At 42.2% G+C, this 27,354-nt stretch overlaps 1 protein-coding gene across 2 annotated transcripts in view; it reads left to right on the top strand.

Moving 5' to 3' along the window:
• Kcnab1 (potassium voltage-gated channel subfamily A regulatory beta subunit 1) overlaps positions 1–27,354 on the top strand; it is a 215,800-nt gene that overhangs the window by 149,655 nt on the left and 38,791 nt on the right. For both annotated transcript variants that reach the window (XM_038347205.1, XM_038347204.1), the window contains exons 5-8: positions 1,405–1,449; positions 4,002–4,046; positions 6,731–6,774; positions 20,908–20,994. In XM_038347205.1, coding sequence (XP_038203133.1) covers positions 1,405–1,449; positions 4,002–4,046; positions 6,731–6,774; positions 20,908–20,994 — 221 coding nt within the window. The remainder of the gene's footprint in view (positions 1–1,404; positions 1,450–4,001; positions 4,047–6,730; positions 6,775–20,907; positions 20,995–27,354) is intronic.

Genomic DNA, 27,354 nt, shown 5'->3' with positions numbered 1-27,354 from the left:
TCTCCTGGAATAAACATGGATGTCCAACTTCCATCAGTCAAGGAAGCAGACATCCCTGCCGGTCTCGCGGGGGAACTGTAGAGTACGGCCCCAGCAGGCCAGCTGCCCCTCCCTCAAGCAAGCGACAGTTGAGCTGAGGCTTGCCCCATCAACCCCAGATAACAGAAGAACATTTTCTTTACTTTGGGTCCTCTTTTTTAAGGCTCTGTATGTGCTTAAGGACCATCAGGGAACTTGTTGTTTATGAGTGCAAGAAAAGAAAGACGTTGTAAGACCTTGCTCTTTTCTGCATGCCCTCTTGTCGAGGGTTTCTTCTTTGAATCTTGTGCATCACCAAACAGGCTAAGGCAGAGGAAGGAAATATAGTGAGCCTACTAGAGACCTGACTGTAACTCCAATTATGAGGGATAGTCACCTGAATCATTATTGAACTGTGGAATTGAGATAGGGTCTCTCTGTGTAAGGTTACATGGAACAATAGCCAAGCAAGAAGAAACAGAGAAGGTTCCAGTACCATCCAATCTCTGTCCGTTTGGAGCAGGCTGCACAGCTAGCCTGCATCGTGATGCCTTGGAGGCTGTACAAAAACAACATTTGTTTCCATAAAAGAATAGTTAGCAATGACATCCGTATCTAGCTCACTGATGATCCAAGTGCTAACTGCATTAACCTCCCCCCTCCGGTCTCTGGCAGCCCCACTGCTTCTCACGCTGAGGATCTTACTGGGAGGGATGGAGGAGAGCATTTTAGTTTCCTCAATCCTGGTGAATCTGCCTGAGGAAGAGGGAGAGAATAATAATAATATGTCTTCAGTGCACCTTTCCACAGCCCAGTCTTGGTGACAGGAAAGGTATCGTAGTGTGTCCTTGTATCTTAGTCCTATGGCAAACATTACTCAGTCTGAGAACGTTTTCAGTATGGATCACCATAACTGTTGGACTTGGGGACATTTGAATGCACGTGTCAATTCATTTTTTTTTCCTTCCAAGGTCATCTGGGGGGGTCAATATTTTCTGTCTAAACAGTCTGAGGTCTCTTGTCCTCTGGGCACGACTAAATTGTTCCACCGCAATTAGATGGAGAAACCTTGCCTCTCGTTGAACGCCACAGAGTAGGATATTTTTATGTGGGACCAAGCTGCCAGATGACTCCTCTGTTTCTTATGTCAGGACCACAGGCGGTCTCTTGCCAGCGCCAGCATTTGGCAAGTGCTTCTGGAATGCCTGGGAGCCGGATTCTGCCGGCACAAGCAGAAACAGTGGAGACCGTGCTACCAGCTGAGAGAGCTTCTATTTTGGGGTTCTGTAGGCTCTGAGAGTTCAGAAATGGTATGGCTCTAGCGCTGGGTTGACTCTTGCTTTTCTGAGATGCTGCCTTCTGAGATATTGTCTTCTCCTCTTTCAGGGCTGAGGTGATCCTGGGGAACATCATCAAGAAGAAAGGCTGGAGGTAACCGCGTCTACCATAACTGCTTGTTGGCCTTTTTTAAAGACTCACTGGTTTGCCCCAGAAAAACAAAAAGAGAGTCATATGGCACTAGGAGAAAAGGATGTCCCAAAAAGAAACCAACACTTGGAAAAGAAACAATCTCTAGTGCTTTAGAAATAAATGCCAGAGAGTTTGTTACTTGTATGTCAGAAATTCCTTAGCCACTGACTCCACAGTGACGGCAGGGTCAGGCAGAGAAGAAGAGTCGTTTGTGAGGTATTTAAGCATCACAGAGAGTGGCGTTCTCATAGCTCTGACAGCTCTTGTAATAGTGAAGAGAGGGAACCACAGGAAACCATCTAAACACACAGATTTCATCTCTCATTTTGTCAACAGCTCTCTGCACAAAGAAACCAAGAGACCAAAAAGCCCTTAGGATAACTGTCTAAAGCTGTCTCATCCGGGTACAGTTGCCAGCATCTGTCCTGGGTGCTTGGAGCTCTAGTTTCTGAGTATTCAGAGGCGTGTCCGCTATCCTTGGGGGCTCCAAGAAATTCAAGGAGTGTGTTCACCCATCCCTCCACCAACTATACACAAAGCAAGTGCCAGTGGGGGGTTACATGATGTTGGGGGGGGTTCATGCAACACAGCAAAGCAAGACCAACAGCAAAGTAAAGACTGCCCTGTGCGTGAGGAAGGACAGGCAGTGGTTTTCCCTCAGCGAGCACCGATCCATCCTCCTTATTTGCAGAACCTATCTATCGTACATACCCTGTGGAAAATAGATGCGTATGAATATTCCACAAGCCACCTTCCAGGCTTGCTGATAACAGCCCCAGCTAGTGCTATGGTATGAAAAGTTTATACGGTTCACATTTGCCCCCGGGAGGAAACCGGAGAGAGGATAAACCTTGCCATCCTAGCGTGGAGCCTAACTCGCTGGGTTGGCTGCTTGTCCCTCAGCTGTCACTCGCCAGCAGCAGTGCCCCGGCGAAAGTGAGGTCACGTCTCTGATCCTTGATTTCCCCGACTGTAAAATGGCTGCAGAGGTGCCCTGCTGATTGGGTGAGAGGCAAGAGACGAGAGGCGAGCAAAGTCTAGGGGGACTGTGCCATCTTCCTCCACCACCCAGAACAGTTACTCTGAGAGCCTTGAGGGCTCAGCGATCCTTTGTCAGGCTTCGATCCAATCTTGCCACTTGAGCCTAAATGCCAGTGTGGGGCGGACAGTTTTGTGGAGTCTAACTTCAGTGTTTGGAGAGAATGTGCAGCTTTAGCAAAATATTTGCTCTGACTAATCAAAAGGGCTTATGTTTACTTTTTAATTATATTTCAAACAACCTTGGTTTTTTTTTTTTTTTTTGGAAGACAGAAAGTGTTTGCTAAAGGAGACGTGGCTCCCCTGTGCGGATTGCCCTTATCATCAGTTGTGGAAGGCTGATGTGTTAATGTGAAAAGGACATAGTCCGTTAGGAGTATGCAATCCCCAGGACGATATGTCTGCAGAATTTCCATCCTGTAACTCAAATCACTTTCCAGGGAGTTAACTTAGTGGGATGGAGAGGCCGATGTTTTCAACCAATTTTTCATTTTGCCACCAAGCTGTCAGAATCGTCCCTATCACTCCCCACTGGCCATCATTCATCACGGAGGCCTTGTACACCCAAGAGTTTTAAGGTATCGACAGAATGATAACGTGACAGAATTATAAACGCCTTGTGTTTCAAATAATCCCAAAGTTGGGTCTTAATCCCTGAGCCTCAAAAGACTTTTATTCTAAACCAATGTGCATGGGGTTCTTGCTGCCTCCCAAGATTAAATTATATTCCTGTGGTTCCCAAAGAACAGTTCTTCGTGATCCTAACACTAGAGTGTTTGCTGCCCTTGAGAGGGGCTTTCGAGTGGGGAACCAGTTTGCCGACATGATGTCTGTGTTTCATCCCTTTGCAGTAAAGAGAAACGGCATTTGATAAAGGATTTCAAGCACCTTCTGACTATGAGCCTTTAGCTCATCGCTCCTGTTTCTATACAGCGGATCACTTCCCACTGCCCTCAAGGGTACTGATTGGATAAGATAGTAACTAGGAAACACTCACGCCCATGCTCCTTGGCAGAGAGGAGGCTTCCTCCCGGGAAAGGTTCACAGGCCATCAACGTCATGCCAGATTCTAAATAAGTGTTAATTAGTGGCCGCTCCTCTGAGCTACTGAGGCAGCTTCTCTTGTAGGTCACCTCCATTCTTAGGAGCCATCTCTGACTCCAAGATCACCTCAGTCAAAAGCTGTCAAAAGCACACATTGAAGCACCATGCACGGACATGCTGGGCAGCCCTCCTCCTCCCAGGGTCTCCAGCAAAGATTGCTTCCCTTCAGTCCCTTCAAGCAACCGGCTTCAAGTCTCTGCTCGACAACTTCCCTTGTTTTTACATTTTGGGGCTGTGGGTTCAGAACTCTGTCTCCACCTTCTTTCTTTAGTGAGGTACTGCCACCAATTCCTTGTGGCTCTATCATAATGATTCAGGCCATCAAGAACCCACAGTGATCTACTCTTTCTTTGTGTCTGTTTGATGTGCAGAAGGTCCAGCTTGGTCATCACAACCAAACTCTACTGGGGTGGAAAGTAAGTTAAACATCACTTATTTGTTTGTGTGTTTGATTGATTGATTGACTATTCTATGAGATGAGATGTGGTGATTTTTCGTTTGTGCTGTAACAAATGAAGTCTGCCTGCAGATAAGAGTGCAGAGCTTGCCGGGCGGTGGTGGCGCACGCCTTTAATCCCAGCACTCGGGAGGCAGAGGCAGGCAGATCTCTGTGAGTTTGAGACCAGCCTGGTCTACAAGAGCTAGTTCCAGGACAGGCTCCAAAGCCACAGAGAAACCCTGTCTCGGAAAACCAAAAAAAAAAAAAAAAAAAAAAGAGTGCAGAGCTTGTCACAGATGAAGAGTATTCTCAAAGAAATTTAGTACATAGCAGGTGGCCACTTGCTACTAAATGACTGGTGTAGATTTCCCAGTGTCGTAGTTACAACCACTTCCAAAACAGAGTCCAAAATTCAGGAAAAGAAAATAAAGCACCACAAAAGACAAGCTCCTTAAATCTTCCAAATCGCAAAGATTTCCACGGAAGGCAAAGGTAAAAGTATCCCGTTGGCCTCCATGTTCAAGTCTCTGATCGTTTCTGCAGAAGGTTCTAAGAGTGCTTATCAGAAAGAACGTTGCACTAGGGGGTGACAGACACTGTCCCGTGTCACTCACCAGCAAGACAAATGAGAGCAGCCCTCTTAGCATTGCTGGATGCAGAACAAATCCCCAGGCTGAGCTGGATTCCAATGAACCAGCCTGTTAATGTTTGAACAGTGCTTGCGTTATTCAGCAAGCACCAGGGAGCTGGCTGTTTTTTTTATCAAAAAATGTAAGAAAACAGCACACTGGTCCTTATACCGGAGCAATGGTTGGCCTGCGCTTCTTGTCGAAATCTCAAAGATGCTGGTATTCTAACAATAGCAACAAACCAGAAACTGGCAAAACCTTACTGACCACCCTGAAATAGGTGGAGAGAAACAGAAAAGTATCTATTGTCATCAGTTTGTGTTTTAAAATAGGAGGCCAGGACGAGTTCTTTAGGAGGATCGTAATCACAAAGCTTGTGTGTGCACACACACATGCTTGCACGGTGATGACCCTTGAGCTTGTTAAAGATATAAAAACATAAAGATGTAATTTAGATTTTTTTATTCCTAATGTTCTCTCTTTTAGATAATACAGTACCTATAAGAAATCCAGGTGCCCATTTTCTATAGTTTGACTCACGGTCTCCTTAATTCCCAATCCCGATTGTGTTTGCAATGGAACGTGAAACCTCGCTTCGAGGGCAAAGATAATCGAGAGATGAGACCAGCTGCAGGGGCCACTACGTAGCAGAGCTACATACAATATTAACTGATGTTCTTGTAAAAGTCTGGGAACAGACACATTAAGTAGGTGAATGGTGGCACACAGGCCTGTAGAAGCTGTCTAAAGCGTTGATGTTGAAGGAATTCCTCACCCGCACTTAAGATCCAGACACCACATCCTTTCTACTTGCCCAGACTTCAGGGCTTTTCTGGAGTAACAGAAGCTCTGTCCTCAAAGGCTTGTCTTGTCCCCTCAGATGATAATTTAAGGCTAGTTTATGGCATCTTTTTTTAAAAAAATCATTATTAAATCATTTTTATTGTCAAAAAATGCTTTCAAAATTGCTTTATCCAAAAATTCAACATCAGTGGTGTGCCCACCACAGAGTAAACCTATGAACTTAGGCCAAGACTTGTATTCTTCTCTAGACTGGTCAGGAACAAGGCTAGAAGATTGAGCTGTGTATTGTGTTCTCTAAAGGGTGCACATGGCTGATTGGTAGCCTGACTTAGATCTGAGTGCTAGCAACAGCCTGGCCACATTAGGGTCCCCACACTTGGGGTGCTGAGTGTTATCATCAATAGCCTGGCCACACTTCTTAGAGTCCCCACACTTGGGGTGCTGAGTGCTATCAATAGCCTGGCCACACCTCTCATAGTCCCCACACTTCGGGTACTGAGTGCCGCAACACTCGGCAGAGCGGCCCCTACACCTCGCCTGGGCAACACAGTAGAGCTGACCCTGAGTGTTGCAGCTGACGAGGGGCAGGTACCGTTCTCCTGCTCTTATGACGTCAGGGCCAGTTCTTCCACCTTCTTCCGGTATTGACGGGGATAGGGGGAGATCTTCCCCCACTCCCTGCCAGGTAACAGATGAGTAATGGGGACAGCTCTCCTGTCCATCGGAATTGGCTCACTCACACCTCAGCCAATAGGATCAGCTCTACTGTGCTGCCCAGGTGAGGTGCAGGGTCCACTTTCCCGAGTACTGCAGCTGGTGAGGGGAAGGGTCAGCTCTCTCCTCTACCACAGGTGGCAAAGTTAATGGAGATAGCAGAGTCCAGGGGCTTTGAACCTGAGCAAAGATTCTTTACAATGAATGCCTGCACATGTAAAAATGTCTGGATAAAGGGGTTTAATGTGTTTAATGTGTCACATTGCAGCTTCCATGATGAGATTTTTCTCTTTCTTCCTCCCCCGCCCCCTCACTTTTTTCTCTTAGATTTTATTTATTTACTTTTTTGGGTGGAAGAGATGGGTAGGATTGAGAGGCATAATGTGGAAGACGCAAAGAATAAATAAAAAGAAAGTTAAGAATGGGCATTATTCTGCATTTTGAAACAGATTTTTTTTTTAGAAAATAAAACCGCATTCCTCAGCCAAAGCCATCTACCTCTTTTCTGTTGCAGAGCTGAGACAGAGAGAGGATTGTCAAGAAAGCACATCATTGAAGGTGCGTACTGATGTTTCCATTTTCTTCTAGTTTGTGGGCTTCTGTTTCAAGTAAGGTTATCAATCATATATGTTCCAAACACATTGGGGGGGAATTCTTTATGAAAAGAGTGACCATCAACCAAGTTTCTTCCGGGGGTGGAGCTCAGGGAACCTGGAGATGCAGGAAGAATTAGGACCCGGAAGGGGAAGGTGAATTGTCTAGATCTCTTCTCGTGTATAGCCACTGATGCTGTAGTGAAGACCACAGGAGACGGAAGACAGCCTTACTGGGCTGTGATAATCATACCCACAAAAGGGGACCCACCAAAACTGTGGTTCCTTGGTTCTGAGAATAATTACAAAGTTACGCAGTAATCCCTATAACCAATGTTAAAACATTTCCGTCAACCCCAAAAGTAACTTTGTACTCATTAGGAGTCACTTACCAAGGCTAGAGAGATGGCTCAGGGGTCAGGGCACAGCCTGATCTTACAGAGGACTAGAGTTTGATTGCTAACGCCCACATTGAGCGGCTCACAACCACCTGTAACTCCAGCTCCAGAGGATCCAGCACCACTTTCTGGCCACTGCTGGCATGGCCACACGTAGGGCAAACATCCACACACATAAAAGTAAAAATAAAAAATAAATCTTTAGAAAAAAACATAAGTCATTCACCATCTCACTCTTACAGCCTTTCCACAACCCCGGCCAAAATACTAACCTACCGTTCATCTCTAAACACTTGGCCCTTCTGTAAATGTGATCACAACATGATTGATGGTATTTTGTGGCTGATTTCTTTCACTAGTCACAATGTCATGAGTCAGTACTTTGCTTTTCTCTTTTTTCCAAATAACATTCCACTCTGTGGATAGGCTAAACCCTAGTCATCCTTGTATCAGTGAATGTGCGTTTGGATTGTTCTCTCATTGAGGCTATTATGGATAATTATGTAAATGTTCCTGTTTTGATTTGAGCACATGTTAACACTATTATACTATGTGTTGCCTGGCATTGGTGGTGGCCACACCTTTAATCCCAGCACTCAGGAGGCAGAGGCAGGTGGCTCTCTGTGAGTTAGAGGCCAGCCTGGTCTACAGAGTTCCAGGACGGTCAGAGCTACACAAAGAAACCTTGTCTTGGGGGAAAAAATTTAAAAATAAACTCTGTGTATGTGTGTGTGTGTGTGTGTGTGTGTGTGTGTGTGTGTGTGTGTAAGAGAGTGAGAGAGAAAGAGAGGGAGGGAACAAAAGAGAATAGTTTATTACTACCCCTAGATAAATTAACAGTGCCATTGTTTTCCTCATGGTAATCAAAATTTTATATAGATTAGAAATAAACAGAAAATAAAACAGCTTGCAAAAGTCATTATGTAGTAAGACACAGCTAGTTTATTTCACTGTAAGGAATGAGTTTTGAGTGTTTTTTATTTCTTGCTTGTTTGCCTGTATATAAAAGATTTTACACTTGTACATTTTGCTACAGTGGGGGGGGGGAGTCACATAGTCGCTGTCACATAGTTCCAATATTGTTATATAAGTTCATGAACAAATTCATAGAAAATCTAAGATTTTTTTGCCTCACCTGGTAGTACATGCCTGTAGTCCTAAATACTAAGGAAACTGAGGCGGGAGGATCACTAGTTCAAGGCCTGCTTGTTCTACAGTATGAGTGAAGGCCAGCTGAGGAAACTTCTTGTAGTTTATGTCTGAGACAAGAAGGGCTGGGCATGTAGCTCAGCGGTATGGTGCTTGCCTAGCAGGTGCAAGGCCTGGGTTCAGTCGTAGTAAAAACACACACATACACATGACCCAAGACTTTTATATCTTTGTGATTAAATTTTAAGGAAGAGGATTTCTTTTTCTTTGGAAGTAATTTCATTCATGAAATCCCAACATCACCGAAACTTAAAAAAAATAAAAATAAAACCACACACGCGCACACACACACACGCACACACACACGCGCACACACACACACACACACACACACACGCACACGTGATAGTCCATGTCATTCTTTCTTCCACTTTGACAGTCTTGTACATGTTCTTCACAGCCTTCCCCTTCCACAGCACTAACTTGCTCTCTGGCTACCCGTATCCCCACCTAAATGAGGGCATCTTTCAACCCTCATCAGAGAAGCTTTCTTTCCCTACTAGATGATAATTAATACAGAGACGTACAATTGGCCAGTATGCACAGAGTAAGAATTACGGCATGCTCAGCTCTCAATGGGACACCTGTGTCATGCCCCTTCCTCTCAAGGCTCAGGGATCAGTGAGGAAGAGAGAATGAAAAGGTTTTAAGAGCCAGAAGTAGAAACACCTGCAGGGAGACATTTGCTGGACACGGTGGGGTCTTTGTACACATGAACTCCTAGCGGCTGTGACTGCATGCACAAGACCTACGCAATATCAAGCCAGCCCGAAATCCTGACATGGATGAGGAAGGGGCTCATGAAGTCCCATCCCAAGCTGAGGGGTTACTTGCAATTGATGATTGCTAGAAGTAGGGACAGACTGTTTACAAGGATGCGGTCCCATGCTCCCGTAGGTAGTCCTAGACCCAAGCACATGCAGATGGCATCCAGTAAATCCAATGGGTTTTAAAAGCAAGCACATGAAGTTGGAAAGGGAAAGTAGCTGGGGGATAGGGAAAGAACTAGAATGCAAGGCTTCCAAGGTAGACTTGACTAAAATACATTATCCACGTGTATGAACAGGAAAATATAAAACAGTTGAATCAGTTTGTAAATATGAACCTAGATTTGGGGTCTTTTCTCAACAAAAATATATTTTACACACATCTTATTGGATACTTCCAGTTTTAAGTATGACAAAGAATTATGTGAGTTATCATCATTCTGTAAATGGGGTTGATTCTAAGAGCATTTTTCAGTCAAAGAATAAAGTGCATTTTAACATAATTATTTTCTTAAAACAACACATGTCAAATGAGGTACTTTATTTACTCATTTATTACTGAGCACAAACTTCTTTTTGTAACATTATGACTTTTTTCTGAGAATTATCTTTTGTGCTTTTAGGATAGTTTTCTTTGGAGTACTTTGTTTGGAATTCTCAATTGCAGGAGCCCTTTGTAAACTGCAGGTTTTACTACTTTTTGTTTCCTTGTGTTGCAAATATTTCCCCAGGAGGTTGTTTCCGTTTGAACTTTTTTCTGTCCACACCATCCAAATCTAAAAGATAGCGGATACATTGAGCTTACTTCTTCCAGTTGTACATTGGAGATCTTTGTTGAGATATGAATATTCATATTACTGTAAAATACGTCGGACTAGTAGTATAAAGAGATAATTCTGTTATTCGATGATTTAATTTCTATTTTATTACATTTTATTTTATTGGGTACAGGGAGGAGTGGGGTGATCAGAGAACAATTTCCAGTATTCAGTTCTATTGTTCCATGGTGGTCCTGATGAGCAAACTTGGGTCGTTAGTCTTTACTTGGCAGGAGTTTTTACCTGTTAGCATCTCACCAGCCCTCAACTACTTAATTTTAATTTTAAAAGAAGACTTTTTGAAAGCATTTCTGTGTGTGTCTCCTTTTTTTCCCTCCCCCCCCTCTCTCTCTCTCACACACACACACACACACATACACACACACATACACACACACACACACACACACACACTTTTAGCCATAAAGTTTATTCTATCATTGTTTCTAAAGTCATTCTCTGAGGTTTGTATTTCTCACTTTATTTATGTACACATGAGCTGTGCATTTACATACCAATAATTCCACATGTGTTGAGTAGCTATAAGTTACTTAAACCTCTGTCTCCTCGACTATAGCACAGATTACAAGTATTCCTATACTATAGGGTTACAATATGGAGAGTAAAACTCATTTATTCACATGAAGCATAATGACCATCACATAATGAACACAGTGTCATTTTGTCACAATAATCAGCATTCCCTTATGGGCATAACGACTTTATGGAGAACACTCTGTCCTGAGCCTGTGATAACGTGGGGTGCCATGATGAATGGCCAACCCCTTCCCTAAAGAAAGCTTCCTATTTTCTCTCCTAAACACAATCTGCTGAGGTTTAGTGTACAATTGGATACTGAAGTCAAGCCCAGCCTGCCCCTCCCAACCACCACCATTTCTGCTCTTGCATGGCCCAGCAGGTGTGTCCTCCACCATGGGGTTTGTCAATACCCAACAACCCAGCTGCCCAAGAAGGGCAGTGTGCTACCAAAAAAGGTCTTTTCTTTTTAATATAATTGGTTAGGAAAAGAGTTTCAGAAAAAGGTTCACACTGGAATTTACAAAAAATATTATAAAATCAAGGAGAAAAAGAATGGAGAAACTCTTTATTGAATACCCACTGTTTTAAGACTTAAGTGTGTGTGTGTGTGTGTGTGTGTGTGTGTGTGTTTCTCTCTGTGTATGTGTTTCTCTCTGTGTGTATTTCTGTGTGTGTGGGGGGGTTCAGAATTCTCTCTTTTCAATAGGTTTTCTTCAAGGTCTCATGCAACTTAATAGGAATACCTTAGATTTCTACTTTCTTTAGTTAAGGAATTCTCAAAGGATAGTAAATCAGTTCAGCAGGAATCTAAGCCAACCCAGACTCAGACTTTCACACAAACTGTGAGAGTTTTGAGATTGGGACCACTTGTTGTGTTTTTATTGGTGCTCTTTTGAAGTTCATAGCTTCAACCAAAGACAAGGGCTAGTGAGCAGGAGGCTTAACCCCCTAGGACATTTGTATGCAAATTGAAATTAAAGAATTAAATGAATTCTGCAGAGGAGGGCCGCTATGAGATTCTTAAACCAAAAATACAGTTTGAAGAGGTTTACAGATAATTATACTTGGGTTTTATTGGCACATTCCCTGTGAGGAAGGTGACCTTATTAAACATTGGTAATTCGTGTGCACATTAAATCCAAGGAGCAATGTTGGAAAATAAGACAAAGCTGTCTTATCATGGACAGTCTTTGACTTCAGTCCAGTGGGTATGATTTCCTTCTTATTTTCGCAAGGAGAAAGAAGACATTTTGCTAAGAGGTTTATTATATCCCAAGGTCTTTGGTGATCTACAATCCTTTATACTCATTGAGCTGATTCACAGCCATTTTACTAAGACCCTAACTGTGCCTTAAGAATCGGACGGACCCAATTCTTTGAGTGCCTCACATAAAGAAATAGGAACAGTTTGATAAGCCATTGTATTGGTCAGTGTCCTGGTGCTGTGAAGAGACACCATGACCACAGTAACTCGTAAAATCAGTTTCTGGAGGCTGGCTAGATGGCTCAGTGGTTAAGAGCTCTTCCAGAAGACCTGGGTTCAATTCCCAGCACCCACACAGCAGCTCACAACTATCTGTGACTCTGATTCCAGGGGCTCCAGTACCCTCACAAAGACATACATGCAGACAAAACACCAATGCACATAAAATAAGCATTTAACTAGGGCTTACTTATAGTTTCAGGAGTTTAATCCATTATCATGACGGTGGGAAGCACGGTGGCATGGAGTGTCTCCACACTGTGCAAGAGGAGTAGCTGGGTGTTCTCCATCCAGATCCACAGGCAATAGGAAGAAAGAGACACTAGGCCTGGTGTGAGACTGTGAAACATCAAAGTCCACCTCCAGTGACATACTGTCTCCAACAAGGCCACGCTGCCTCCAAATAGCGCCACTCCCTGGGGTCCAAGCCTTCCAGTCTATGAGCTTTTGAGGACCATTCTCATTCAAACCATCACAGTGACATTGTCACAAGAAGTACACTCCTCACAAGATTTTACAGTCAAAAGCTCAGCCAAATCACAAGCTATTGCTGCAGGCTCAGGAGAGGAAAACAGGTGGCAAATCTCAGCTCAGAACTTTTCAGTGAGGGCCAAATGTTAAAACCCGGTCCCTCCTTTAAAAGAAAGGCTATCAATGGTTTCTCAGTTAAAGAATACATTTTTGGAGCAAAGTGAGCGATCACAGTGTTTCTTTCCTGTATACCATGTTCATGAACACTCAAGCCCCATGACAGGCACGCTTCATAATGGAATATGAAGCTACACGTGATTTGAATGGAGTGGGTGCCTTTAGTAAAAGAAGCAGGTGGCTGAGCAGACCCCGCAGGTGAAACTGGAGGCTGTTTAGGGAAATTGTGTGCATTATTTAAGGCAACATTTTTCCAGGCTACAGAGGAAAGCAAGAACGTGATAGATTTGACTTTTAAAAAGTGTATTTAAATAGAGCCCTTGCAGACTGTGTACATTAATTAGCTATTGATACATGGTTAAAGCAGCAACACTGAGCAGCTGAAGCCCTTACAACCATGCTTAAAGTTTGCAATAAATTCATGGTTTTAGAAACTTGTGCAAGAATACCAGTTCTAAAATGAGTGCGGTAATGCACACCTTTAATCTCAGCACTGGGTAGACAGTGGCAGGCAGATCTCTGAATTCAAGGCTAATCTGGTCTACAGAGTGAGAGCTACACAAAGAAACCCTGTCTTAAAAACAAACAACAGCAAAAGCAAAAAGCAAGAGTGTTGGGAAGACTGGCTCAGTGATTAAACACTAACTGCTTTTTTTGAGGTTCTGAGTTTAATTCCCAGCATCCAGATAGCAGCTCTATAACTTGTAGATTCATGTGATCTAACGCCCTCTTCTGGAGTTCAGCTATAAATACAGACAAAAATACTCATACATAAGCAAGTACATCTTTAAAAAAATAAGAAATAAAATAAGTGAATAAATAATTCTAAACACTTTCAGAACCTAAAAGAAAAATAGACGGGTCTATTTTCTTACAGTCACTTGAAAGTACTTCATTTTTTATCCTGTGAACTTCTGAAACCTTGCCAGTTAACTTCTAGATACCACTTCTAGGGCGCAGAGCGTGTCTTCTGCTCCTTCGGGACTCGCTTCCCAAGATCCTTAGCGCTTTCTGCAAGCACACTCACCGCAGCTGTGTCCAGCTTGTTAGCTGCTCACATGCTTCTGTAGTGGAGTCAGGATTCGTGCACTTCTGCACGTCTTTTTAAACTTAAAATGATACCTGGTTCCAACTCAGTGCTCAACAAAACATTTGCTAAAGAAAGGTTTATTTTAGTGAATCCCTAACTAGATCTTAAGGAGACATTTGTTGAGCACCTCACAGTAGCATTGTGATTTGCCTGTCTTTCCAAGAATAAAGCATCAAAACCGCAAACGGTTGAATGTCCTGACTTGGTTTCCAGTCACGTGAAAGATCAAAAACTGAAAATCATGTAATGCAGGAACAATGCACTCTTAAAACCCTAAATGCAGCATTCATGAGACTAGGTCAGAAGAGCCAAGGCTTCTAAAGACGTCTGGGATGCTTAGGCAGGCAAGGAGGGAGAAAGAAGGGGAGGGGCGCTGGAGAGGGAGAACAGGAGGGAAAGAGAGAATCTAGATGGGAGAGGAAGAAGGAGAGAGAAGGGAAGGAGGAAAAAAAGGGAGGAGGGGCTACCTGGCACAGTTTCCTCTTTGGACAGGAACAGGAGGTTCAGAGACACCGAGACTTCACCATTGACTCTAGCTTCACACCAGTGCTCAGCATCCCCCAAACTCTGTGTTTCACCTTCTTCGATGAAGAGTGGCCCGCCCAGCTGCCAAGCACTCCCCGTGTGTGATGAGTGCCACTCTGACCCTCACCCTAGTTATGACCACCTGGCTTAGGCTATGAATCTAGGAGTCATTGTTGGTTTGTGTAGCCAGCGTACCCTGTATCCACAACAACGTCCGGTTCAGTTATTTCTATGTGCACAACTTATTCTGAATTTAAACACACCTAGCCAGCTTAGGCTGAGCTGGATCTGTTGCATTCATCTCTTACCTGGCCTCAGACCTCCTGTCAAGTATTATTTCTCAGCTCTGCTCAGCAGGCAAAGCCATCATCAGTTCAACATGGAAATCTGATGACATGGGCCTGCTTTGTCTCTTGCTCATACTGTCCCATCATTCCTGCATCTCTTGCCAGCGTTTCAAAGTGTCACATAGAATAAAATTCCAAACACAGTGCTATGACTTACAAAATATGTAGAAGGCTTTCAGAGTGACCCGTATTGGGGATACAATGGCACGCATGTCAGAATGGAGCCATTAACTTGACCCAACACGCAGTTCCTCATGTTCTCAAATGAACCCATTTGTATCGCTGCCAATGCATCAAGACACGGTACTTCCAGAGAAATAATTGAGGGACAGAAAATGACCACATATTGACCAAATACAGTGAGATGGACCTTTCAGGTCACTGTTAAGGATAGACATTATAACAGAACAATGAACATAGGCCAATAGATGCCCTCCTTGGGGTTGAAGATTATGTCTGTGTATCTTCACAGTCCTGGAATTTGGCACACTTTGGGGATCAAAGGTTTGCCAGGTGAAATGATAAACGAGCATATGTGTGCCGCAGTGGTGCCCAGTGACTCTGGCTCCTCCTCCTCTTGCCCACACTAATGAGGCCCCGTGGGAGTGAGGGGCTTTCCCAGAAAGGAGGACACTTGTTTCCAGGGCTGGGCATAAACGTGGCCAGGAGCCAAAGTAATGCCTCTGCTTCCCTTCAACCAAAGGGGTTTCCAGACATTTCTGCCATTTAGTCTTTCACTCTCCCTCGGACACAACTGTCTAGGCACGTCACAACGCTCTTTGTCCAGCACCTTAGACAGTTCCAAGACTCTCTTCTCTCTAGCTCCGAAAATGGTAAATTTGTTAACCCAGGGGCAGGTTGTCATACTAAGTCACCAAAGGGACTTTTCATGTCACCGAGAAAGATTTCAAACCTTATTTATTTGATTGTCTGTATTGTGTTCTGCCTATATACAATTTTCCCCTAGATTGCCTCATATACTTTTTAAGGTGAATTTCCCTTCAAGGTGCTCCTTGAGGAAGTCAGTGCCATCCCACCCACGGAAGAGTTACTTGCCTGTCTGCTCTGACCTCCTCATCAAAGCTCTTTACACCCTTTCTCCATGAATGGAAAATATTTCCGGGCCTCTATTCCTGCATTCCATTTTTCTGTCCAAAAAGTAATTGTGGCTATCCAATAAACTAGCTTGAAAATCAAACTTAAATGAGCCAAATTTAAATTTATAAGGGCCTCATTTAACAGGCAATTAATTTTATGCTTATAATAAAAAGAGAAACCCTTCCATCTTCCTGAGGGATTAAAGAGGCCGATAAGGAACTGCTGTGCCCCCGGAAAGAGATAAAACAGTTCCCTGAACGCCGCCCTCCTTTCGATTGCATAATACATATACTACGTTCTGTTTCGGGGAAGTATTCATATTAATGAAATTAATTAATTTTTCCTGAATACTCCTAAGAATTTGACCAAAAGTTTAGGACTGAAATATAAGCTATTGCTTCCAGATTTCCTGAGTTTCATTCTTTCTAGTATATTAGATCTCACAACCTTATGGCTTCTGGCATTTTGTTTCTTTGCAAAACAAAGGAAAAATGAAGCTGGACCCATTGGTACAGGCAAGTACTCCCAGTACACTAGGGGCTATGGCTGAGGACTTCAAATTCATGGGCTGTCCGGGTAGCTTGTCTCATAGTGAAAAGCGAAACCATGCGTGGAGACATAATTTAATCCCAGACTGCCTTCCTGGCATCCATGGGTCCTGGGTTCAAGACCCAGTGTCGCAGAAGGGGAAAGAGAGAGGGATCACTAAAAGGATGTAGCCTGACCACATCTTTTAGATTTTCTAAACTTTGATAGAATTAGTAAGTGTTAAACATAGCCTTTATTTGTGCTCCTATTTTTGTGGCTGTTAAAACATACACTCATTTAATGGTGTTAAGGCAGTCTTTTATTCCTGACTTAAACAAAGGAACAAAAAGAATCTTGGAAAGAAACCGTTTTTTATTTTAAATTTGGCTTCCAGCGATGGCCACAAGTATCACTGTGGAAGGTTATTACTGGGCTTGCAGAGTTCCCACAGAGAGTGCAAGCCATCTTGAGAGAGGCCTGAGATTTTCTATGTTTACACAAAGTCAGCCTTTAATGTAATTTAACAGTCACAGGGAGTAACTAATCATTGCATTCAATGTATTTTTTGTATTCTCAATTAAAATTTTTATCAAAAAATTGCACATATTTGGGGAATACCTTGTGCATGCACACATTAGATAACATTTAAATCAAGATAAGTAAATCCAGCCAGGCTTGGTGGTACATACCTTTAATCTCAACATTCAGGAGGCAGGAACAGGGGAATCTCTGTAAATTCAAGGCCAGCCTGGTCTACAAGAGTTTCAGTAAAGCTGGGCTTGTCTTGAAAAACAAAAAACAAAAAAAAAAAACAAAAAAAAGTTAAGCTAATTAACGTCTCAGCTATCAATCAATTCTTTTGTTAGAAACATTCAAATTCTAATCTGTTTTTGGAATTCACAGTACATTGCTATTGTGAGTGTTACTCTACCTCACAGCAGAATTTATTTATTCTATATATTCAGCTTAGCATCCATCTGGTACCCAACCTTTCCCCATCTCTCCTTCCTCACTGCTTCCCACATCCAGCGTCTGATAAAGGTTACTCCACTCGTTTTTTAGATATATTTTTACTTTGTGTGTAGGAGCATTTTGTCTGAATGTATAGCTGCGCACTATGTGCCTGTAGTGTCCAAGGAAACTAGAAGATGCCATCAGGTCCCCCTGGAAGTGGAGACACAGGCAACTATGAACTGCCACGTGGGCATTAGGAACCAAACTTAAAGAGGACCCTCAGCTCCCAACTGCTGAGCATCTCTCCAGACCCCCCCACACAATGTTTTAATTCTTCATATAAGGGAGATCATTTGGTATTCGTTTTCTTGTAACTGTTTTTTAACTCAGAATAATGTTTTTCTTTCCATTCATGTTGCCATAAATAATGAGATATACCCTTTTTAATGATTGACTATAATATGCATGAACATATAAAATATGTTTATGTATAAATACCACATTTTCTTCATTTATTTTAAGAACTGTGTGTTTCAGCCCATTACCCTTTTCATAATTGAACCATGATAATGATGATAATGGTAGTGTTGATAATGATTTGCTGTTGCAAGGAGGAGGCCGCTTGTTTGTCCCGGCCGCCTGGTTAGTTTACACCTGAAATAAACACACAGAAACTGTATTCATTAAAACACCGCTTGGCCCATTATCTCTAGTTTCTTATTGGCTAATTTTTGCATCTTAATTTAACCTATTTCTATTAATTTGTATATTACCACGTGGCAGTGGCTTTTACAGGAAAAGATTCTAACCAGCGTCTGTCTCAGGCAGAGGATCCATGGCTTCTCTCTGCTTTCTTCCTCCCAGAATTCAGTTCTGTATTCTCCACCTACCTAAGTTCTGGCCTATCAGACCAAAGCAGTTTCTTTATTCATTAACCAATACAAGCAACACATAGAAAGAAGGACCTCCTACACCAATTTGCTACTGAGTTTCTTCAATATTCTTGATATCCTTAATCAGATGGATAGTGGGCAAATATTTTCCTGTATTATGTATGTGTAAATAATATTTATTCCTATAGAACTAGTTTTTAACTATATATTTTATTAAATGCATTCTTGGTCAATTTTATACGTGTGCATAGTACATTCTTTTTACTCTCTCTTCCTGTCTCCCCTCTTCCCTTTCTCCTCTCTTCACTCTCTCCCATCTTCCTCTCAGTCCTGCAAATCACTCCTTTTCACTACAAGGATCTTTCTTACATTCATATGCTTTTGTTTTGCTTTGTGACACCCTGATTTAAACATAGCAGTCGTGTGATCACAAACTTGGAACTGATCATTGGGAGTCACACATGGGTATACAACTAAATATAACAACTGAGCATCCCCCAGAGTCCACCGGTAGCCAATAGTTCAGCAGGGAGGGGTAGGGCCCATGAGCTTCTCCCTCATGGGTGTTTGCCTGACGTCAAGGCCAGTCTTATACAAGTCCACTGGAGAGAGGCACGGCTGCTGTGAAATCATGGTGGCACGAACTGTGTCCTACCCAGAGGTGAACATTTCACAGCCTTTCGGGCTCTTACATTCTGGCTGGCCCCTCTTCCTACAATGACCCTTGAACAATAAGATGGTGTAGATGCCCTCGTTAGGCCTGAGCAATGGAGCGTCACTTTTCCTCAGCACGTGCAACACTGTTCGTGTTATTAAACCTTTTATAAACTACTTTGCATCTCTTTTTAGTTTACGTGTATGTATTTATGTCTGTGTGAGTAGATGCCACACATCTGTGTGCAGGGGTATGCTCAAGGCCAGAAGAGAGCTAGAGTTACAGGCCATTCATTGTGTGTCACCCAACTGTCCTGGGAACTGACCTGGAGCTCCCTGGATGAGCAGAAAAACCTTATTAGCTGCGGAGCCATCTCCACAGCCTCTTTCTACTTTTAACAAATGTTTAACTCTAGGATTCTGAAGCCCTTGTTGAAACCCCAAACCTGAGTATCTGTCCTTTTAATGATGTTCTTAAGCTCCTATGAGCATTCCTCGTGCCCCTTCACCGTATTCCTCGAGTATATTCAGATATTGTCTTCGCGCCGGCTGGATCTTCCATTAAATAACTTCTGCTATGGATGCCCTCAGTTCCATTTTCATTTCATTTATTGTGCTTTCCAGCTTCAGGATTCATTTCTTTTTTTTTTTTTTAAATTACTTTGCTTTCTGTAGAAAGGGTGCCTGGTGATTACTGAATTGTTTCTCTTGTGTTCTTATTTTGGGTTTTGTTTTTGTTTTCTGAGACAGGGCTTCTCTGTGTAGCCCTGGCTGTCCTGGAACTCACTCTGTAGACCAGGCTGGCCTTGTAACTGTATCTGTACCTCTTGAGTGCAGGGGTAAAGGCATGTGTCACCACCAATGGGATTCTCTTGTGTTTTAAAGGAATATATTTCAGTAAGTTATCTCCAAAACTTTTGCCACCCCTGACCATGTTGGGCTTTGAAAACATACATTTCTTTTATCTTTTGACATCATAATTGTATCATTTCCTACTTCCCTTTTTTCCCTTCAAACCTTCCCCTGTGTTCCTCCTTCCTCTCCTTCAGAATCATGGCCTCTATTTTTCATTTTCATCTTTACTTACATGTATATGCACACACACATATGTATACATGTATTTCTTCACTCATAAATACAACCTATATAACATTACTTGTATGTGTGTTTTCAGAGCCACCCATTTGGTATTGGATACCCAGTCAGCATGCTCTTCCCTGAGGGAGACTATCTCTCCCACTCTCGGCTGCCTATTTCACTGAATAAGATCTGATTATGTAACTCAGACTGGCCTCTAAGTTGCAATCCTCCTGCCTCCATATCTCTAGTGCTGGAATTACAGGCATGTGTCACCACGCCCAGCTTCTCTGAATTTTCTCAAAATTCATTAAGTTTCTGTTGTTTAGAATTCTTGTCTAAGAGGTCACACATAAACATCACTGGCGTCTGACAGTTTCCTGGAAGCTCTTTTTGCTTGTTAGTATCTGACAGCATCCACGTGTTGAAATATCCGGCATTGACGCCTGCTTCATTGTTTGCCTTTAACTGTGCCTGGCCTTTCAGGAATTCCAAGCAGGCTGTTTGCTCTGGAGTCTGCGGTCATTGCCACTGTTCCAACACCAGACAGCACGAGTCCCGGAACTCCAAAACCAACGCAGCTGTTTTGTTTGTAAAAGATGGCATCCCTAGCTTAGGTTCCTAACAGGAACGAAATCACAGTTATGAAGTAACAACAAAATAATTTTACGATGGAGAGTCACCACAACCCGAGGGACTGTATTCAAGGGTGGCAGCGCTAGAAGGTTGAAAACCACTATACTAGGCTGTTTGACTCTTGGATTTGTGGATTCCTTTGCAGTTTTCTCAACCATTTTTCCAGTATTATGCTAAAAACCAGGTCTCTCATCTGGTTTCCTTAACTCTTGTAACAGTTGTTCTTCCGTAAATAACGCGGATTGATGCTTCTGTCGGTAATTGCTACGTTCTCACTATGCCCTTTTCAGAGAATTTTTGTAACTAATTCAGTGTTTGTTTTTAAGTAAATTCTTGAAAGAAATCAAATTCAAGCCCTTCCTAATAGTGTTCCCATCTGGACTTGTTGGGCCGTTCGCTATGTTTCCTTCTGTTTTCCCGCTTCCGCCGCTAGGACTCAAAGGCTCCCTCCAGAGGCTGCAGCTGGAATATGTGGACGTGGTCTTCGCAAACCGCCCAGACAGCAACACTCCCATGGAAGGTGAGTAAAGGGATTTCTTAAGAAAAAGAAGCTACAGAGCTGCTGGTCCCAGCCTGAAGACTGTTTCTACTCACAGTAAGTAATGAATATCCACACAGATAAGACAGAAGGAAAAAAAGCAAAACCCTTCCGATGTCCTTTATCTACTGAATTTACCCTGAAAACCTATAGACTACTTTTTCTCCTCTGCTCCTCTACCTTCTTCTAACTTCTTTCTTTCCCCTGATTCTTAGTGGCTCTTCTCGAATGCAAAATATTCACTTTGTCCAGATTCATTTCACTTTTGTGACTTCATCAACTATAACGACTGCATTAATCAGAGGGGTTTATAACTCAACCACTGGTTCCAAGCAACTCCTTGGAGGACCTTCCTTCCCCGCCGCCTCCCCCTCTTCAGCGTCTAAAGCCCTTTTATGCTTCATCTTTATTTGCAGTGGATTCGATTATTTTAATTAATTAATTAATTTTTTTTAAAAAAACTTTTCTCATTTTACATACCAATCCCAATTCCCATTCCCTCCCCTGTTCCCACCCCCTCTACCTTCTACCTCCGCATCTACTCCTCAAAGAAGGTAAGGCTTCCCAAAGTCTAGCACATCACTTTGAAGCAGAACCAAGACCTTCCCCACTATATCTAGGCTGAGCAAGGTATTCCTCCAAAGAGAATGAGCTCCAAAAAGCCAGTACACGCCTTAGGAATAAATCCTGGCCCACTGCCAGTGGCCCCACAGACTGCTCCAGCCAACCAACTGTCACCCACATTCAGAGGGCCTAGTTTGGTCCTATGCTGATTCCTCTGCTGTCAGTCCAGAGTCAGTGAGCTCCCGTTAGCTCAGGTCAGCTGTTCAGTGAGTATCTCTATCATGGTCTTGACTCCTTTGCCCATATTATTGTTCCTTTGTCTCTTCAACTGGACTTTGGGAGCTCAGTCCAATGCTTGCTGTGGATTTCTGCATCTTCTTCCAAAATCAGTTGCTGGATGAAGGTAGTCATCAATCTGATTAGAAGGGAAGGTCAGTTCAGGCACACTCTCCACTACTGCTTTGGGTCTTAGCTGAGGTCAACCTTGTAGATTTCTGGGAATTTCCCTCATGCCATGATGATTCCCCAATGTATGCTGTGAAAATGTTTTATTATCATTGATTAATAAAGAAGCAGCCTTGACCTGGGACAGGGCAGAATAGGGGTAGGTGGGAAACCTAAACCGAATGCTGGGAGGAAGAAGGCAAAGTCAGAGAGACGCCATGTAGCTGCCGAAGGAGAAAGATGCCCTGGGACTGTGCCAGTTTTCTGGCTAGCCCCATAATGACTCCCTCAAACAAGATATCTCTTCCCTTGCTCTCTCTCTGTCCTTCCCCATCTCAATCATCCTGTTTCTTCACGTTCTCTTCCTCCCTCCCTTTCTCCCCTCCCCTTCTTCTAGCCTCTCTTCTCCCCTCACCCCCATGCTCCTAATTTTCTCAGAAGATCTTGTCTATTTCCCCTTCCCAGGGGGATTCATGTATGTTTTTCTTAGGATTCTCCTTGTTACCTAGCTTCTCTGGGGTCATGGACTGTAGACTGGTTATCCTTTGCTTTATGTCTAATATTCACTTATGAATGTGTACATACTATCTTTGGCTTTCTGGGTCTGGCTTACCTCACCCAGGATGGTATTTTTTAGTTCTATCCATTCTTCATTTGTATGCAAATTTCAAGATGCCATTGTCTTTTACCACTCCATTGTGTAAATGTATCACATTTTCTTTATCCATTCTTCTGTTGAGGAGCATCTAGTTTGTTTCCAGGTTCTGGCTATTGCAAGTAGTGCTGCTGTGAACACAGTTGAGCAAATGTCTTTGTAGTATGATTGAACATTCTTTGGATATATGCCCAAGAGTAGTATTGCTGGGTCTTGAGGTTGGTTGATTCCCAATTTTCTGAGAAACTGCCATACTTTGATTTCTAAAGTGACTGAACAAGTTTTCACTCCCACCAGCAATGAAGGAATGTTCCCTTTACCCCACATCCTCTCAAGCACTAAACTATATAAAGAACTAAAGAAACTAAACATTGAATACCAAATAATACCAAATAATCCAATTAAAAATGGGGTACAGATCTAAGTGGAGAATTCTCAACAGAAGAATCTCAAAAGATACTTAAGAAAATGCTCAACATCCTTAGCCATCAGGGAAATGCAAATCAAAACAACTCTGAGATTCCATTTTATACCAGTCAGAATGGCTAAGATCAAGGACCTTTGTTTTCAACAGTGATACTGTCTGGTTAGTTTCCTGGGTAATAAATGCCGAGGATGAGGAGTTGAGAATAGCTGCTCAAAAGGGGCTCCTCTTTGCTGTTTGGTTGTGGTTCCTTAGCAAACTGTGTAGCTGTCACCTTCTGTCAGAAAAACACAGTTTGTCCCCGAGAAACTTTTAGAATATTCCTAAAGTCACGTTTTCTTCATTTATATTTGTTTCCAATCCTGCCTGGGATGGCTGGGAAATACAATGGTTTTAGACAACAAAATATAAAAGACTATTGAGACTTATAAGCAACCGGATCACAGTAATTTAAAGATAAAGATATTTCAAGATGAACAGGGAATATTTGGTTGGTTTTATTTTTTTTAAGTTTTACAATATTTGGACTATTATTTTTTAAACAATTCAAATAATGTAAATTCACATAAAATTACACTTAAAGTAATTTTGTCTTGATAATTTGAAAAGCAGTCCAAATTTTTGTAATAAATTTAGTTCTATGAAGATTTCGCCTGGCTGTCGTGCCATAGAAATTAAGGGGAAATAAAAATGTTTAAAGTTCATAGGAATTTTTCTAGGTTGCTTTTCTAACTAGACACAAAAATGTTAGACACATTTATCTTTTTTATCTTTTTTTAAAAAATTGCATTGCCATTTATCTTTCCCAACTATGGAAAAACATGCATAACTATATCTATATAAACATTTTCATCTGTGTTTATATATCATACGTATGTGTGTATATATCTGTCCAAGCAAAGATTGTTTGATAAAGCAAATCACAAACAGTACTAGAGATATTTATGTCAATGATTATATGTTGTCACACAATTCGCAAAAATACATTAAAACAGAACACTAAAGCCATTTAGTCAGCAAAACTATGAAATAAAACAAAAGGTAGTGGATTCTGGAAGGCTGAGTAGTTCACATTTTGAGTGCCTGGGGGCTATTCTCTCTTTGAAATGGTGTCTTATAATTATACCATATACATACACAGGATAGCAGATAGTTGGTTTTTTTGTTGTTGCTGCTGCTGCTGTTGTTTTGATTTTTCACCCTTCCTGCATCCTACTTTACCTTTAATATTAGATATATATTATAGTCTCTCAATCAAGAAATATAAGCTGCATTATATCTACAAAAAGCAACTATATTACAAGGGTCTCTCAAAGAAAAAAAACATAGTTACAGTATGTGGACGGAAATCCTCCAGCTACATGATGCTAACAGGCTAAGTGCCTCTTGAAAAACACCACTGATATACTGAAATTTAGTTAAAAGAAATTCCCCAGTATTTTTTAAAGAATAGATTTCTGCTACCTGAGCTTGGTAGGGTTTGCAGCAAACGCCTTATTTTAACTCTACTGAAATGAGAGAAAATTTCATTTTCCCTAAGATACTCAAGTAAAATTCCACAAAGAGAAGTAGGAAGCTATCTCAGAAAGAGCCGTTGTCCTAAGAGTGTTTAAGAGTGGTTATTTCCCACTTCCAATTACGTCACAAAACACAGACACTTCTGTAGCTGCTTAGCAGCAACCACCCACCTCTACTGGAATGTGGCCTGCTGTCTCTTGCCACCCCCAACCAGGGACCCACCCCGGGCTACCAACCTCTGCAGTGAAGTTTAGTTTGCAAGGGCTTAGTAGAGATGCTCCCAGGCACTTACTTCTCCTGAAGACTTCTTCCAAATTCAGATGGTTTCCATTGAGCTTGTTCGCTTTCTGAAACTGTATATCTAAATTCATACACTTATTTGTAATTTATACTTACTTATTTGTAGGTCAAATAGAAACATCAGAGTTGCATCTGGTCCCAGCAGCACAGTTTTTACCATCAACCCTTTCTGCTTTATTCTAACAGAGGCCAGTGCTATTTGGGGAAATAGAGAGAAAGGGGAAATAGAGAGACAAGGACCGCCAGGTGAATTGGGACATTAGCTCCTCGAATGCGGGGATGGGGATAGACCTGAGTTGCTTCTAGAGTCTATGCTAAGATTCATGATGGTGGTGATTATAAATCCTGTGTATGTGCTTCAGTAAAAGTAGTCCACACACAAGGAGTCCACCTTGGAGGATCACTAGTGTTTCTTAAAACAATGCCTAAGAGACAGGTTGTGTCTTACCAAAACTACCCTTTGTGACCCTTTGGTGACTGTTAGTGTAACCCTACAGCCTTTATTCAACTCCTCTAGAAAAAATGGCAAAAAACATCTTCAGAAATTCACCCAGTCAATTTCTTTAAATAATAGCTGGAAAAACAAAAACAATCTTTAATATCTTTCACATCCTTTTATTGTCTCAGGACATCACAACTTAGTTCTATTCACTTTAGTTATACAACAGTAATTGCCAAACAGATGCCGTTTAATTGAATATGTATCAAAACTACAAGGCCTGACTTTTGTAGGTCTTCGTTCATTTAACCGTTCCTTTCCAAATCTATTGAGTTGGGACATCTCTTTTAAACTGGAGATGCAGAAGCATTTCCCTACTGTCGCAGCCCAGCCATGACACCACTAGCCCTTCATTATTGCTGAACATTCAAGCTAGGGGACTGGAACAACCAACACGAAACATTGGACATGAACTGCGTGAACATCAAGATCATGCGTGTGCCCGCTTCGGCTATCTATAAGCCACATCTTTAAATAACCTCCATTTAAATCTGATTAAAATGCCATCCCCATTTATGTGATCTGTAGCATGAATCAGTGTTAATTGGAGGCGTATCTAAAATAAACCAAGATGAGGTCTGGCCAATTTCTGCAATCAAACTGCAACCAATTGAGCCAGAAAAGAATCCGTCTTGGCACCTTCTCTACCATATATGGGCACTGTGTATCCTGTTAGTCATTGCTACCCATCCCTGCTTCCAGTCCTGCCAGAAAATCAAAAGACAAAAAGCAAGTTCTGTCAAAGAAAGTGGTGGCAAATTCCAAATGTGCAGTCAGTGAAGAAACCCGGAAGGCGCTTCATTTGCAGTCTGCCACCTGATGGAATACAATGAGACATTTCGTGGTGACAGGAAGATGTGACAGCAGAGGGGAGCTTGTGTGCTTTTCCTTCCGTCCTTCTCGTTGTTTTTCATGGTTCACCTAGTAGTAAGGCATTTTTCCTTCACGGCAGCTGCCGCGCCATCTGTCTCCGCTATACTATCTGGCATTGGTGCATGTTTTCCAAGCGGAGGAGAAAATTCAGCCCCACATCCCATGTCTCCTTCTTATAACAATGCATCCCTCCTCGTGGACTCACTGAGAGTTCCTCGTGTCTATGGAACTCCAACTGTTAATCCTTCCACTTCGTCAGGCAGGACGCATTTCCAAGTCTTCTCCAGAGTTGGTCATAGAAGAAGGTTCAAGGCAACTTAAGTCACGCTGCGCATGGATCGACAGAGACACTGTGCTACGAGAGTTTGGGGTTGTTTTTTTGCTATGGCCAGTGGCAGGGTAATTATACGGGAAGAAAGCCATTGGGTACCACTATGGTGGTGAAATGGGGAGAAGTGTGGACCGCTTGTGAATAACAGCAGCAGCAGAAGCACTTTCATATATAGATTTTAAAATTACTGACAGATGGAATGATTTCTCAAGTTAAATTGCATTTTCATAAATACCTAATTTCAAAACATGCTTGAAACCAAGTCCTTTCATTTAGAACTCATTGCCAAAACTAATCTCCAAGAATTCCTGCATGGTTGAATATTATGTCTATAATACTAATTACTGTTCACGCTGTTCATTTTCTCCTTCTTACCGAATAGCGCAGGCAGAAAGCAACCTAGACGACTTTATTTCAGAAAAGAGGGGTAAGACCAGAGTTAATCTCATTAATCCCCACAGTATTCATCGAACAGCAAGTTCTGTAAGTGCTTACTTCTTCGTAAATCATGTTTTTCACTGTTGTTACATGCAAACAGGAATCTAAGGATATTTGGGGATCTAGGATATCCATGACAACTCAGAAAATAAGAGGCCACAGGAAACATTTCAACAGCCTAGGTTGTCAATATTTTATCAGTTCCAAAATACTGGGCCCAGGTATTTTATCTTCCAAAGTAAAGTTCTTAAAATAAAAACACAATCACCTGAATTTACATATGTCATTTAGTGACT

The sequence above is a fragment of the Arvicola amphibius genome, chromosome 11 (assembly GCF_903992535.2).
Source record: "Arvicola amphibius chromosome 11, mArvAmp1.2, whole genome shotgun sequence".
NCBI lineage: Eukaryota > Metazoa > Chordata > Mammalia > Rodentia > Cricetidae > Arvicola > Arvicola amphibius.
The sequence above is the reverse complement of the archived record's forward strand: the minus strand, read 5'-3'. Positions and strand labels throughout refer to the sequence as shown.